The following is a 15,642-nucleotide window of genomic DNA, read 5'->3' as shown; positions in this document are numbered from 1 at the left end:
GTCTTTTTCACAGTTGGCATTCACAACTTCTTTGCAGGATGTGCTGGCACATTTACTCTCTTCTATGCTTTTTCTGTGTCCTTGTTTCCTTTATTCCTCCACGCTCTTCTTCTGTATTTCCATTTTAACTACTTCATGTTGCTTAGCAACACCCAGAATAACACCAACAAGGTACAGTTTCACTGCATCTAACAAGTGTCACCTTACAAGGAACAAAATACAATTTAACTTCACACTCTTAGGGAATTCACTTTCTCAGGACAGCACTGATCTCTAATTTATATCTTCTTAATCTTATGTTTTCTATGAAAGCTAAGAGCAAGTCAAACACACAGAAACACACAGCATTTCATAGGATATTTGCACCTTTCAGTTTTCCTCGATTTTGCTCTGAGATTGCTAACCTGCCAAGACAATAAGAAACCTAAAATAAGAGAAGTTTTTAGATCCTGGCTTTCCCAACATGCAGATCCAGAGACTGTGGTTGACACATAAATGCTCAAACTGCTACACTCAGTTAGAACCCAAACTTTATAAAAAGTTGGAAGATGTTTGGATTGTGAGACTGAAGCCTGGTCACAAACCTAATTAAACACCATCCACATGTTTCCAATAAACATCTTGAATATCCCAAATTTTATACCAGACTGCTTTCTCCCTTGGTAGAATAGAACAGAAACAAAACAAATGGGCTGAGCTGCTTTATTATTAATAATATTATTATAATTTACAATTGTTTTGGACAACTTATTTTACCAGAAATATTATGAAGATGGGACAAGAAATATAGTACCTTATATGTCACAAGCTGTTATCAATTTCAAATCACACAAGGGAATTTTTTTTCCACACAAAATCACAACGTGAAACACTCAAGTGCACTTCTGATCTTCATTGAAACGTTCTACTTCTGAGGAGAAAAATGGAAACTGATTTTTTTGTTTAAAAATATGCTTTTAAAACTCAGTTACTGATTAAAAAGATTTTTTATGCTTTGAGATCTGAATACATATGGGACTTGAGATTTACACATTTTCATGGAATCATTACAAATGTTTTTTACAAAGTCAAGGCCACTCCCTGAAATATATTGGAAAAAAAATTACATTTATTCAGTAAAATTCCTTGAAAAATAATTGACATTTTCACACTAGCTTCAGAAAGAAGCTAATTTCCAAACAGGCAAGGCCCTACACTGAACTGAGAAATCCTGGCTTTGGATTTATTAACTATGTTTATAAAAGCCAGAGAGGAACATGAACGTCATACCTACTCATACATCTAGATATATATCCTTGAAATAAATTCTTTTATCTCCAGTCATACAAAACTTCAATTAACTGTTTGATTTCACTTGGCTTTTGTTCAGCCTCTGGGATCACGTAATGTCAGCCCTGGAGATACTTTTATTCAGCAAGCGGATGTCACAATGAATAATACTTATTCAGTCAACTACAGCTTTTAATTAGTTTTTTTTAGGGTCTGGTTCAGCAGCCCTTACTCATATTGAGTAATATTCACTGCACAAATAGTCCTGCTGTTGCAGTCGCAACATCATCGAAAGCACTGGTGAACTAAGCCCTGAATAAGTAAGAACTATTACATTTAACCAAGTACGGTAATTTCGTCCCATAAATCCACATACCTCCTGACATACAAAAAATTATCAATTACTGGTAACCTATTGAACAACAGTGTGCTTACATAATATATAACTATTATTATACTGTACTACATTTTTATATTTTTATTATTGGAATCGGTGTGGCACCAAGTAACAGCAAAACTGTGTCCATGCTAAAACTACATATGACTCTGTATTCTTCTGCTTCTAACACACCTACGAAACTTAACTAAGAAAATAGGTGAGGGAGAGAGATTAAATTCTGAGTTCTGAATATACAGAAAGAATTCTAACACTAGCAGACAAGCCTAATACCTTCTAACACTGAATCTGTGTCTGGAGAGAGTTCCTGATTCCTGGAATGAAAAAAATAATCTGTAATATAGTTGAATTACATAAGAAGAAAACCAAGAAATTACCTCTGTTTCTAGGTATCCCTTGCTTTCCACAAACACTTGTACATAAATAAAGTCAGGATAACTTACCAGGAAACAAGATCCAACAAATAGGGGAAGAAAACCAGCATTATTTGCTCAGTATTATTTGTTTCTCACCATCCTTTTTGTCCTTTTTATTTTGACTCTCTATTCTACACAGTGAGTCCTCATGTATAGATAGATATATACATATATATGCCCTCCCTGAGTACATAAAGGATTATATATGGTGACTCATCTGCTCTCGTGCTGGCCCTGCTACCAGCAGGTCTTAAAAATAAATCCAAATAAATAAAAATGGCTTAGAATCAACTCCAGCAAAGAGACAATAAAGCTCCACTGCCAGTGAAAAAGAAAACAAATAGACATTTCAGTGTCTAAAGTTGGACCCTAAAACTAGCTGGTGTGCAGATGTATTGTTTCACATTGCCCTGGGCTTGCCTCTTCTGGATTGGATTCAGATGAAATTCCAATGGATGTGGGCAAAAGTTACTCAAAATTATAGGTTACTTAGAGTCATAGAAGCAGCCACAGCTATAGGAGCAGAGTTATTGATGTTAGACGTAACAGAGACTGCAGAAAGCTCACGATCTGCATTGTGCATTTCCACTCTATTCTTTACAGGAGAAGCCCTGCTGTCATCTCACTGAAACCCAAGGGTTCAGGGAGTTAGATCCAGGCTAAAGCCTCCACATCAGGTAATCTCTGTGCCCTCTGCTGTGCCTTAAACTCCTCTTTAAGGCACAGAAACACAGACTGGCCTCTCTCTGTGATAGGAACATGCTTACCCCCATGGTTACTGTGATCTACGGAAACACATTCCCTAACACACAAGTGCTCTTTGCACATTGTGTCTGAGATCAGTAATCCCTGAAAATGTTCCAGTTTTTTATATTCTGAACAAGATTTGCCTTTGGAGTTTGGGTTTTTTTTAATGCTATCCCTGTGTTTCAAACATTTCATGTTTTATCAAATTTTTAATAGTAGCTCCACTTACAAGTGTATTTATAGAATAACTATGAGTAAATCCCTCTTTTCGATCACATTTTATAAGTGAAGCAGTAAAATATTCAGAGTGTGTCGCTACCTATTCATGAAGTTTATATTCAAGCTGATATTGATAGAAGTTAGAAAAACAAAAGCCATTTTGTACCAGTTGCAGTGTATCACCTTGTAGGTGTCTGCAAGAACTGCAAATAATAAACCTTTAATAGCTGAAGCTGCCTATTTCTGACATTATGTTGATGCAATTCAGGGAAAAAAAAAAAAGGAAAAAAATCCAACAACCAATAGCAGGTCACTGGTGAAACAAGGATAAGCAAAAAAAAAAAAGAGATTCCAACCTTGAGTTTGAGCACAGGCTGCCCGCATGACAGTGAGGACTATACATTTTGAACTACAAAGCCAGAAAAACTTCCAGTTAAAATTTTTAACTCTCTGCCTAAAAGCATCTCATTCAAAAGAAGAAATTATTTCCTAGCATGGCAACTCTTCTAAGGTCTATTCCATATGTAAAACATTTCTCTTTCAGGAGGCTGTTAGCATTATCATCATGTTTTCTTGCTAGCCTTGCTTTTCAGTATGAAGAGGCTTCTCTGTCACACAGGGCACGATAGGCAAAAAATTGCTCTCTAGCATGTCAAATGTCTGTGCGCAAGAGTTTGCACAAGGTGGAAATTACACTGTTTTTCACATCAAGGAAAGAAAAGAGGGGTTCTGTAAACTAAGCTTATAGGGGAAGGTGCCCGTTGAATCAAGATGTCAAGTGAACACTTCTCACAGTGACTGCAGTATTTACTCAAACAACGACCCCATCAAGATCAATAGGAGAAACAGTGGGTATAGAGGCAGCCCTGGGACATAGAGCATTTTGAAATCTTGATTAATTTCTGCTGCTTGTCAATTTTGTTCTCTCTGCAGTTTTTTCCAGATAGCATAAACATAGAGCATGCATTTAATTTATTTTGTTCTCAATTAAAAAGTATAGGAATCCTAAGAATTTAATCCTTCCAGACTTTTCATCCAGTCATTTCCACCAAACCCTTGGGAAAAAAACATTACAAATACACTGAATTAGGCCCAAGTGAATTCATGTGTTCCTAACAAATTCATTGATGTTGGCAAAGGAATGAGAATTCCTGTTGCAAATATTTGTCACTTAGCTCATATTTTGGTTTTAGAAACTTCAGCTGGACTTATCATGAAACAACTTCTTATAAGGCTAAACAGTTGGAAGTATACAACAAATGATATTTTAGGCTACACAACTGTCTGCTCAAACAAGAGAAGAAATATTTCTTCTTTGCATGCTTGCACAGCAGCAGCTGGAATCTAGTCCTGGACTGGCACCTTCTGCCTTCTCACCCCAAAGACTTTCTGTGAGCAACCCTGCAGGCTGGCAAATGAAAAAGAGGTACAGTATTACCATGTCTCCAACAAATACACTGCATCCAAGCTGCTTTTGAGGAAAGAACTTTGTGGAAGTCAGAGACTTGCCCCCACACTGCTTTTAGTGCACCTTAAAGAGTGGGCCTCATCTTCCCAGGACTGAAGCCACTTAACCTCAAACTGAGGAGAAAGCTGTAGTCTGTGGAGCGGTGCAGATCAAAATGCCTTGGAGAATCTCTGGCACAACTCCCCACCCCACTCCACCCAACCCTGGTGTAGGCATACAGACCCACATCTACTGTATGGACAGGGGAAACACCATGCAGAAAGGGTTTGGGGTTCCCCTTTTCCCACCAACCACCCTGATAACACCATCTCAATGGGGAGCTTTGTGGCAGGTTTGCAGACAGGAAGGCCAGCCAAAACCTCCATTCCACCCTGGCGGAAACAGACCAACAAAAGGCTACAGTGGCTCCAGAAAGAAAATCTCTGTATTAAAAGCCAAATAACGCAGAGCTACAATAATAAATACACACTATCTCAACCGGTAAATACAGTGTAAAAGATTCATTAAAGTTCAGCTTCAGCAATAACAATATATATATCGCTTCAGTTCTCTGTCCTGCCAAGAGAGATGTCCCTTTCTGTCCATAAAGGAAAAACCCACTCAAACTGTATTCTATATGAAAACGCTACTGCGATGACAATAAATATGGCCAAATAGGAGGTTCTCTGAGTTCCTCCTTTGATTTTTTGGGTGGACTTTTCCTTTCCTTTTTTTTTTCTTTTTTTTTCTTTTTTTTTTTTTTTTTAACCAAAAGGTTCGTTTAAAACGGGTATTAAAGATATAAAACGCGCACACAGGTCCCCTCGGGGCCGCTCCCCTCGGAACCGGGCAGGGCCGGGCGGGTGCTAAGGCGGCCCCGCGGCCCGCTGCGCACCTGTGGCACGCTTTAAACAACAAAAACACGACAGAGTCCGTCCCGCGTCCCTCCACAGCACACGACGAAGAGAAGGGGGGTCACCGGGATAGGCTATTTGGCGGCGGTGGCGGTGGTGGTGCCGGCGGTGGTGCCGCGGCGCTGCTCCATCCCGTTGGGCAGGAATCCGGCGATGATGGGCACGGGCCAGATGAGGGCGGCCACGCTCCACACGATGATGACCAGAGTCATAAAACACGCCACCAAGGTGGACTCGATGGGCTTGCGGTTCATCCGCCAGCCCGGCTCGCCCTTTAGCTCCTCCAGGCTGAAATCCAGGCAGCAGAAATTCAGCGGCTCCCCTTGCAGCCAGTACTGGCCAGGCTCCGCCGCCGGCGGGTAAGACAGCGAGGAGGAGGAGGAGGAGGAGGAGGAGGAGGAGGCAGCGGCGGCAGCGGGCTGGGGCGCGGTGCCCCTCAGGCGGCCGACCCGCCTGCCCCGCACCCAGCTACAGCCCACGCAGAGGCGCAAGTCCTGCTGAGCGCCGCCGGCCGCCAGCCCCAGGTGCTCGATGAGCAGCGGCGGCCCCACGCGGTGAAAGGCGGCGGAGAAGAAGGCCCGCCCGTGGCTGTTGGTGGAGAAGAGCAAGAGGTCGCACTGGATGCCCAGCGGGCGGCTCCAGCGCACCAGCAGCGAGCTCAGCATCTGCCGCTGCACGCTGATGTTGCAGTGCGGGTCCTCGGCGGGCTGCGGCTGCCCCTGCGGCTGGGGACGCTGCTGCTGTTCCTGCTGCTCCCGCTGCTGCTGCTGCCCGGGGGAGGTGGGAGTGGAAGAGAAAGGCTCTCGGCTAGGGGCAGCTGGCGTGCCCGGGCTATCGGTGCTCCCTTCCTCCTTGCTCGCTGCGCCGTCGAGGTCCATCTCGAGGCTGGCCAAGGAGCGGGAGGAGGAGTTGGCAGGGGGCAAGAAGAGCTCCTGCTCTTGCTCCTCCTGACCGCTGGCAGCCGCCGAGGGGCTCCAGCCCTGGCAGGGCGGCAGGCAGGCGGCCAGCAGTGCCGGGAAGAGCAGCGGCAGCATGGCATTAACTTAGAGTCGGAGAGGAGGGAGAGGAGGAGGAGGAACGAGAGGCTGCATGGCGCTGCCAGCTGCCATCTGGGAAGGGAGGCACAGTGCTCTCGCCGAGAAAGCGAGAGAAAGGAAAGGAGGGTGGGGGCAGGCGAGGGGGTGGGAGCGGGGCTGGGGCTGCCGCGGCGACGAGCCGAGTGAGCCGGGAGCCTCGGTGACGGCAGCGGCTCCCCCCTTCCCCGCCTCCTCCGCCCCCGGCCCGGCCCGGCAGCGCTCCGGCGGGAGGAGCCGTGAGCCCGGCCGGCCCCGCTGCCGCACCCGCGGGTGCCGGCCCGGGGCAGCTGCGCTCCCTGGGCACGCAGTGCTCCGTCCCCCGGGGCGCTGCCGGGCAGCGGCCGCTCCTCTGCCCTCGGGCGGGGACTCGCCTCCCATCTCACGCGGAGACCCACCTCACCCGCCGCCACCGCGCCCGTCCTCCCTCACCCATCTCCGGGGACAGAGCCTCTCAGCTCCGCCGCCGCCTCGCCCGCGGGGCTGCCGTGTCCGCCCTCCCTCCTCGGTGGGCAGGGGCGAAGGGAAGGGGCTGGCTGCGGGCAGCGCCCTCGGGCCGGGGCGGGGGGCGCGGATGGGGGAAGAGCATCCAGGAAGCGACCGCACACGCCTTCACTTCGGCTTCATAGGAAGGGAACGGGACGGGGGAGGCGCGGAGGAAGGGAGTTTAAACTCGGTGACTGGGACCTTCCAGCGGTGCTCTCCAAGTCCAGGCTCGGCACCAAACCTGGACGTCGGGCGTCCAAATCTGGCCTTGGGCACCAGACATCCCACCCGTCTGACGAGCGCTGTCGGTCCTTGTAGCAAAGATTTAAGCGAGGAAGCTTACAAGTAGCACAAAGCTCCCAAGCGCGGTAGCCGTGAGACTTGGCAGAATTTTTTTGAAACGTTGCTTTATAAGCATGATACTTTGTAATCAGGCTAGATACTCCAGTTTGTTTAGTGACCCTATGCTGGTTATAGAGTTACTCATGACACGGTTTGAGGCTTGTTGTGTTACTACACTTGGAGACTCGGGGTGCGACAGAACTAATGAAAGAAATGATGAACGTTTCTTACTCTTTACCTTGAGCAGTGGGTGGGATAGAGTTACATTTTCCTGGCAAGCATTCAGAACTCGGATTCTCTTCTTTACCTTTGCAGCCCGTTTTCGACAAATACAGTTGCAAAAGGGAGATGCTAATCTTTCCCAAGGATATATGAGATAATTCATGTAAACAATAGAACTAAAGCGCATATGGCACTCCTTTGAGATTGGCATTGGTCCCATGTCAGACATGTTACACGTCAAAGTGACACATGGACACATTCTCCTTTGGAGAAATGAGTTACTGTAATACCACTCTCAAGTGTTTCAGGTGAGTGAGGATACTGAATGAAGGTACAGAGTAAATTTTAGATTTGATATAATTCAACATGAATGAAGGTAGTGAATCAGTTTTTTTCAAAACCTGTGCCTAAACATATAATGACAAAACCCAGAGTTGTTTGCCTTCTATTCAAAAGATATCTGAGCACCAAAATGTGTTTGGTCTTCATCCCAAATTAGTCCAAAGGGTATTGGCTACCCATAGTTTGGCTAGGTTTTTAGCTTTGCTTACTACAGAGAAACATGCCTGATGAAATGTTCGAAGCAAGCTGTTTGCTTCCAATTCTGGGCTCGTGCTCAAATGTTGCAATACAGTTAATACATTTTTCAGTGCTATTTCAGTGTCTCTTATTTAAGAGTTCTCTGATATTTTTTATTGCCTGTTGAATGTGTCTCTACATGCATCTCCTGATGTCGTTTGTCATATCCACGTTCCCACACATTTGTGCAACTGTTGTATGTCTATAGACCCCAGACCAGATTAAGAGAGGGCTAGTGTGTAGCAAATAATGCCAAAAACTGTGTGGCCACCCATGTGTACAAATTATAATGCACCGGGATTTTTGGCACAAAGGACTGGAAACGAAACTAAGCCTTGTAAATAAGATTTAGCTCCTGAACACTGTTGCAGTGTGTGGGTGGCAAATGTTCTCAGGCAGAGCTTCAGTTCTTTTGGTCTCCACTCCCTGCACCCAGCTGAATGCAGTCAAGGGTATTTGCGAAGAAATTGGAGGGGAGAAGGGTTGAGCTAAATTTCTTTTTCTGAAAGGAAAGACAACCCGCCACAGGGAGGTTAAATGCATTTAGCATCATTTAGACCTCCATAGCAAAGAACTAAAAGATAGCAATTTATTTCAGATTGGAGATGCATGGGTGCCTCATATCTATTCCTCTTCATCCAGGAATAATTGAGTAAGTGGGTGGAAGACGCAGAAAGTATGTTAGATCATTGGTTGATAGGCGCTGTCCAGCAGGGCCCTTTAGAGATACTTTATTTCTAGGTCTACGAGTTATAATTAATCTCTACATGGATTCAGTCATTCAAAGAGATTGCAACACACTTGAAAACTCTTCGTAAGCAGTATTAAAATATAGCTCTATTCTGTGGTTTTCAGCCATAAATCTCAAAGAACAAAGTAGTTTTATGGCTAGTGAGACTGAAGCCTAAAGAAATTGGGGGCCTGCCAAAGGTGACCTACATGTCACAGGCAGATCAGGGTGTAGATTTTGCAGGTTTGATTCTATAGCTATAACTAGAACTATAAAATGCACCATAGGTCACAGGAGCATTTGACAGTATGGTAGAGGAGGTGTGAAGTGGGCTATAATGATAAAATTTTAGAAGGGAATAATGAGGTAACAAGACAGTAGGAGTTTCATGAGACAAACTGCAGAGCTGTTGAGAGGGTAAAGACTAATGTTAAAGGACAAACAGAATATTTGGAGTTGTTTTAGTGACATTTTTATTAAAGTATTGCTTGTTAAATACTTCAGGTATGATAAAATCAAGATTAAGTATTTCTGCCTAAGTGCCGTTAAAATTTCTTCTCATGAGGGTGCTGTTTTAGAGCCTGAAATCTCATTGCAGCTGGTGGAAACTGACTCTAAGCAGGTACAGATTCCAGAAAGAAATCAGTAAGTGCATTCAAATCAGAAGCTTGTGATCGTCAGGCAGCATTTCTCAGCAAACTTGTGTTGATCTGCACTGAGGAAAGGGAATAACTGTGGAACTTTTTCTTGACAGAGGATGTGCTTTTGAGGTTGTCATTTCTGAGAGGACTTGCATGTGGGAGAGAAGACGGCAAAGCAGCAGAGTACAGACAGAGTTGGATACCCAGCCATAACATCACAGAGCTATTTTTCTGTGGAAAGACACCTACTGTCAATTACAGGAAAAAAGATGTTGGGAGCAAGTAAGTATAGTGATGCGTTACCAATCTCTGTAGAAGTGCCAGGTAAGTAAGGAGAATTTCACAGTCAACAGCTGAAGAGGGTCAGGAGAAAGGAGTTGGTACTTGAGTCCTCTCAGAAAAGAGCAGTTTCAGTTCTGTGAAAGGAGTAGGATCAAATCATCCTGAGATTGTTCTGAGAAGTATACTTGTTCCCAGCTGAGGAAAAATATTTCTGTGATACAGTTTAGAAGGTTTGGCTAATGGTTTCACAAGTGATGTGAGGGGAGAGTCTCAGAGTAATGTGAGGAAGTGAACTGGTCATATAATGTCTGGGGATTGTGTCCTTTGAAGAGTCATAGATAATCACTGTTTTGCTGGTTGAGGAAGGAGCTAAGGGATGTTTCATACTGCCCACCAATGTGTAGCTTTGATTGTAAGCACAGAGATCAAAACTTTTACTCCTCCTTCTTGCATGGTATTCTTGTGGATTTGTTAGAAATTATTTGTGATGAAACAGTTAAAGGCCACTGAAGCTTCTGAAACAGATAACAGAAGCTGGTCGGACTAAGCAGCTTGCTACTGCTGCATTGTGTCAGAACGATTTATCTGCAGAGAACAGAGATCATGCACTGCACACAAGCCAGGGTTTTGTACCACTCTTTACATGAGTATCAGAAGCCCAGACGAAGGGAACAGCCAGTTGGCAAGCAGGCTGAGAACAAGGGAGTAATCCTTCCAGAGAAGTCAACACACCTCTCTCAGCAAAGACACTAAGCTCGTAGTCTGACAGGCATTTCTATCAGCAGCAGATACTGACTCTGTACCACCCTCTCAGTTATACAAACAGATGTCCCTGGAGCTGTAAAATGCCCCATATCCAAGAGCTGGGGCAGATGACTTCAATTTTAAAGTAACTTTGATAATCATGCCCTTTTTAATTAAAAAACTGTAAACATTTTCAGCCCAACCTTAACCACAATCTTTAACCCCTTATCCAGATCACCACACAGTGCTGCAAAAAGCTGGCTGTACCTATGTAGCTGAGGGAGTGAGGCAAGGTGTCAGGGAAGGTGAGAGATTTGAACAGTGGTGGCCAGGCTAGGGCTGTTTAGCCACTGCATGTCAAGATGGGCTTTGGTGGGGCTTCCACAGTCTGCAAGCCACACAGATGATGGAAGTGTGGACCAAGGAAAAGCAACTGCCATCAGGAATCCTAAAAGAAGTACTGAAGGAGAGTTATCCACGGCAGTTACTACCAAATGTAATCCGTCTGTAAATACAAGTGCCAGAAATCGGAAAAACATTGTTCAGAGCATCAGGTGGTATCAGTAAGATAGAGGGCCTGCTGGATGAGGGCTCTGGGAGCTTCGAGGGGTATTCATCTTTGGAATTCCATTAGACTGTGTATTGTACTAGCACAGACTAAAAAGACTGCTTCAATTCTAAAGATAAGTGTGAAATATATGCAGAGAATGCTAAAGGGAATGTATTAATAGACTTTCAGAACTTTTTTTGTAGAATACTTTATATAGGTTGAGGCTTTTAGACAAACATCAAAAGTAAACAACAGGAAAAGAAGATTCTCTGGGAATGGGTGTAAGAGAGAAGTAGTCCAAAGAACTAACTTTGAACCTCCATAGCTGAAAATGATCTCCAGGTAATTGCAAAACATAAAAACCCCCATATAATATGAGTTGGATAGATCTAGCTGGCCTACAAAGAGTGTTAAATGCAGTACTTTCATGTATTCCATTTATGCAATGGATAGGATTTGATCTGAAGCAGAGTTCTAGAAGACTAGCTTCGTGTTCTTGCCGAGGTTCCCACCTGCAGGTTGATTAAAACCCTCACTCGTGAGACTTCCTCCTAACTGAACTTCTAAAGCTTAGGCAAGATTCAGCCCTGGACTATATTTATTTTTGTCTTGTAACTACCACATTTGCTTATTTTATATTTTATTGGCCAGGAGCCTGACTATAATTATAAACATTTTGCCTCATATTTATTTCACCGGCAAACCTAGCCAGTATTGGAGCTTGGCTCAAGCTGGCAAATTCAGGATCTGATATATTGATAAAGATAATAAATCCAAATTAAATGGTCTCTGCAGGTAGAAGTGAGAGACTGGCAATCTGAGTCATTACAAAGACACCTCAGACAGGGCTAAGGGGCAATGCCAGAGCTTTGTTCCCACCAGAGTATACATATTGCAGGACTCAGGCTTACGTTCTACCAGTTGCTAAAGGCTGTTGTAGGGTGGGTTTGACCAGGTGTCAAATTTTATGTGTTCTTGAAGCACAGATATTCTGAACATCTGAATGAGCCCTGGGGTTCTGGGCAAGCCCTGACACGTCACAGCCATTCTGGAAGGAAAAGAGATGCAGTAAAGCAGTAGTTGTTTAATGCCAATGCTGTGGAGGTAGCAGGAATGTGGCAGAAAGAATCATGTCCTGCAGAATATACCACCTAAGGAATCTTTCCTCTGTGCCTTTTGCAATCAGATATGTTTATCTCGTATTGGCCTCATTAGCCACCAGCGCACTTGTAACAAATGTGGATAGAGCCTTCCTAAATCTTTGTTCGTGAAGCCTAACCATGATGATGATGAGCAGGAATGTGAAAACATTTGGTGTGATTACATATCAAATTGTTCTGAAAAATATTTGTACATAAAATAGCATTCCTTAATGACTATTTCATGAGTTTGTCTTTGCAAAATCTAAACATTCACTGCCACAATACATTGAAAAATAGCTTCCTGGAAAGCACGTAATTCTGCAAGTACTTTGAGTGTTTCTCAGCTTGTTCTGAACATGGCCCTAGGGCTTGTCTTTACCGCTATTTATCTTTGTATAGAAAAAAAATAGACAGGTGAAGAAGTCTACTATTAACCTGCACTAAGCAGACATGGGTTTGGCACTTGCATGTGCTTCCAGTGTGGCCTCAGTCTCTCTGTGGCTTAAAACACAGCTATGAAATATGGTACCCTGCTTCCCTGGGAAGTTGCAAGACACTTAGACTGTGAAGCAATCCTGTTCAACAGGAGAGGAAGACAAACTAGTTCACAGGTCATTTAAGAGTTGTTCTGCCATACAGAAGACACATAAACACAAGACATTGTCGATGACAGTCTATATCTTAAGGAACTTTTTCAAAAAACATGTGCAGGGGAATCTGACTTCACAGAACCCTGTGTGCAGCTCCTTAGCCAACCTGCAGCCCTGCCCATCCTCCTCTACCTTTCTGTTACTAGCTGGTGCTTCAGTGCTATGACACATGACAGAGACATTGCAAGGGAGTCTACAGCAGGGACTTAACTGTTTCACTGCAGGCTTTCGTCCCCAGTCATAAAGGGAATTGTAGAATAAAGAAGGAAAAGGGGAGGCTGCAATCAACAAAGTGAGGGTGGGTGGAAGGATAACAAATACCAGAACTGGCATGAGACACAGTTAAAATGTGAGAGGCTATGAAAGTGAGAACAAGGAGTTTGCATTTGGAGCAGTGGAAGAGGAGAAATTACAAGAGAACTGTGGAAAAAGAGTGATATGCCCAAATGAATGAAGAGTTCTATGTGTTGTAGCCAGAGAAGAGATTACAATATAATAGATGCACAGGCCTTGGCAAGGACTTTTGGCAGAACAAGCTGAGATGAATTGTGATACTTTGGAGCTGCTGCATGAGACAAATCAGAGACATTTAAAGCACAGCAGCATCAACATCATCAGTAAAATTAAAGTCAAAACTAAACTGCTCCCTGCCTCCAGACTGTGCATCAACACCTTAGATTGGGGCTCCCAGAGCTGCTGTAAGATGTTGGTGTGCAGAAGCAGACTTGAATTCTCAAGCAGCATACAGGTACCACTTGTGGTGGTCTGCAAACTGGTTATAGGCATGCCCCGGTTATTTGCCTTGTCTGCTGCCCCTTCTCTGGTGAGACACTTTTGCTGTGTATCAAACAGGAAAAGAGATTCATCTGCCTCCGTGAGTCAGCAGAACAGCATTAACTCTTTTTGGAAGTGTCAATGCCAGCGAGTGGGGCTGAGTCATCCAAGCAGATACAGCTAGCCTGATCCCCACCCATTCCTTCAGCTGGGCAGCAGTCCTGAGAATGTGGTTACATTTCCCATTCCACTTGTCGGTTCAGCATCATTATTATGTGCAAAGCAGCAGACAGTCTCAACTGTCAGGTTCAAAAAACTGTCAGCTGTTTCTGGGTTAGATAGGAACCAGATTTAAAAGGAAACAAAGTGTTATTCACTTCCAGGGAACTTACTAGTTCAGGCTACTTATTTTCCCAGGAATGGCTGCAATCAGTATGAGCCATAATGAGGCACTCAAATCTCAAGACTCATACCTTTGCTAAGCTGCAGTAGCTTCAGGGAAGTGAAAGGGTCAGAGCTTTAGTTCTCAGCTTTTAAAGAACTTTTGTCCTGATCCAACAAAGTCAGCACATGAACAAGACAACTGATTGCTTTCAGCACGACCATTGCACTCATAAATGCTATTCTGTATGGTATTATGGACTTATTAATGAGGGGGTACACAAGTAAGAACAAATGCCTTTAAACCTGATGTATTGAACAAGCTGCAGAGGAACACTGGCTCTTCAGAAAGAAATATTTCCTATTTTCATGCAAATGTTCCCAATGTTCGGAAGCAGAATGAGATGCTTAGAAAACACATGAAGCACCAACCACTTGCTCTCAAAGAGATTCATATTCACTCAGCATACCTGCTCTTTCCAAGGACCAATAATCACAAAAAGAGTAGGGAATATAGCCTCCAATGTTGTGTGCCTGGTTCTTTGCTGGACTGACCATGTTTAGAAGGTGTGCCTGGATATTTATGTCTTGACTTGATTCTGTATATTGAAGAGGGATACATCTCAGCCCTAAGACACGTATCTTAAATTAGTCAGTGGGATTTCTTGCTTAAACCATCACATCAAATGCTACTGTTTCTAATATTATACACAAGTCCATCACCCACATCATTGCATTTGCCCTTGGCTCTTCTTACTGTGCCACTGTGAAGGACCCAGAGTCGACAATTGCGTTTTTATCTTCTCATGAACACTGGTAGGTGGTAATCTGTCATAGCCGTATTGAGGCTTTTCTTCTCGAGTTCTAGCTATGAATGAAGGCTTTGTTTCTCTTCTTACCTATACCCATACACTACAATTCTGCAGCAGCTGACAAACTGTGCTGGTAGAACTGCTATGGCCCCCTGGTTTTCAGGATCTGGTATACACATCCCAAACTCTCCATTAGGCATGTTTGTGCTTTTGGTCACATCTTATCCATTGTAGCTAGATAAGACCACAGACATAAAAATAGGATTTAAAATAATTCCCTGTATTCTTATTGCAAGTCAGGAAAATTTAATTAGTCTCTATGGGATTTCCCTGTGCCAGGACAGTCAGGGATGCTGACACCAGTGGACCATTAGAATAAAGAGGATAATCTGAGAGAGAGTTTATAACACTTTAATTAGCCTAATGCCTTATGAGAATATTATTTCTTTCGTATTGTCTTCATGTCTAAATATTGAATTAGCTTTCATTTCTGACATAAAATACTGTCTACATTTTCTCCTCCATACCAGATCAATAGCTCCTGCAAGCAGCAGGTTAGATCACAATCTGCTTTCCCAGCTTTGCTGCATATGTACAAGTACAATGTCAGAAGAGAAAGCATTATCTTCCACAGGGAAGGAGTTTTCTCAGAAATCTGATTCAGGACTGCCTGAATATCCTGGTTTAGAAGTTCTTTGATTTCCTTGTTGTTAACTTGTGTTGATGCTTTTGCCCTTTGATTTTGGTATGTATCTCTTGACACTGATGTCTGCCTGATACACTTATTCCTGCCTACAGTAAAACAGATGGCTTCTCTGTGCTACA

At 43.7% G+C, this 15,642-nt stretch overlaps 2 protein-coding genes across 4 annotated transcripts in view; one reads left to right on the top strand and one right to left on the bottom strand.

Annotated features, from left to right (window-relative positions):
- Window positions 1–688: 688 nt before the first annotated feature.
- TMEM158 (transmembrane protein 158) lies at window positions 689–6,659 on the bottom strand. Its single transcript, XM_064670257.1, has one exon. It carries the CDS (start codon window positions 6,441–6,443, stop codon window positions 5,484–5,486), a length of 960 nt encoding a protein of 319 aa, XP_064526327.1. The 5' UTR covers window positions 6,444–6,659; the 3' UTR covers window positions 689–5,483.
- Window positions 6,499–15,642, top strand: part of LOC135421652 (putative uncharacterized protein FRMD6-AS1) — a 45,984-nt gene continuing 36,840 nt past the window's right edge. For 2 of the 3 annotated variants that reach the window (XM_064670278.1, XM_064670269.1), the window contains exons 1-2: window positions 6,499–6,990; window positions 9,596–9,764. In XM_064670278.1, coding sequence (XP_064526348.1) covers window positions 6,499–6,990; window positions 9,596–9,610 — 507 coding nt within the window. In that variant the 3' untranslated portion in view covers window positions 9,611–9,764. The other variant, XR_010434144.1, reaches the window with a different exon arrangement.

Source organism: Pseudopipra pipra, chromosome 1, assembly GCF_036250125.1.
Source record: "Pseudopipra pipra isolate bDixPip1 chromosome 1, bDixPip1.hap1, whole genome shotgun sequence".
NCBI lineage: Eukaryota > Metazoa > Chordata > Aves > Passeriformes > Pipridae > Pseudopipra > Pseudopipra pipra.
Note: the sequence above shows the minus strand (reverse complement) of the source record. Positions and strands in the feature narration are given on the sequence as shown.

Bases quoted from the DNA above. Each gene is read 5' to 3' on its own strand.
- TMEM158 (XM_064670257.1), bottom strand. From the start codon at position 6,443: ATGCTGCCGCTGCTCTTCCCGGCACTGCTGGCCGCCTGCCTGCCGCCC.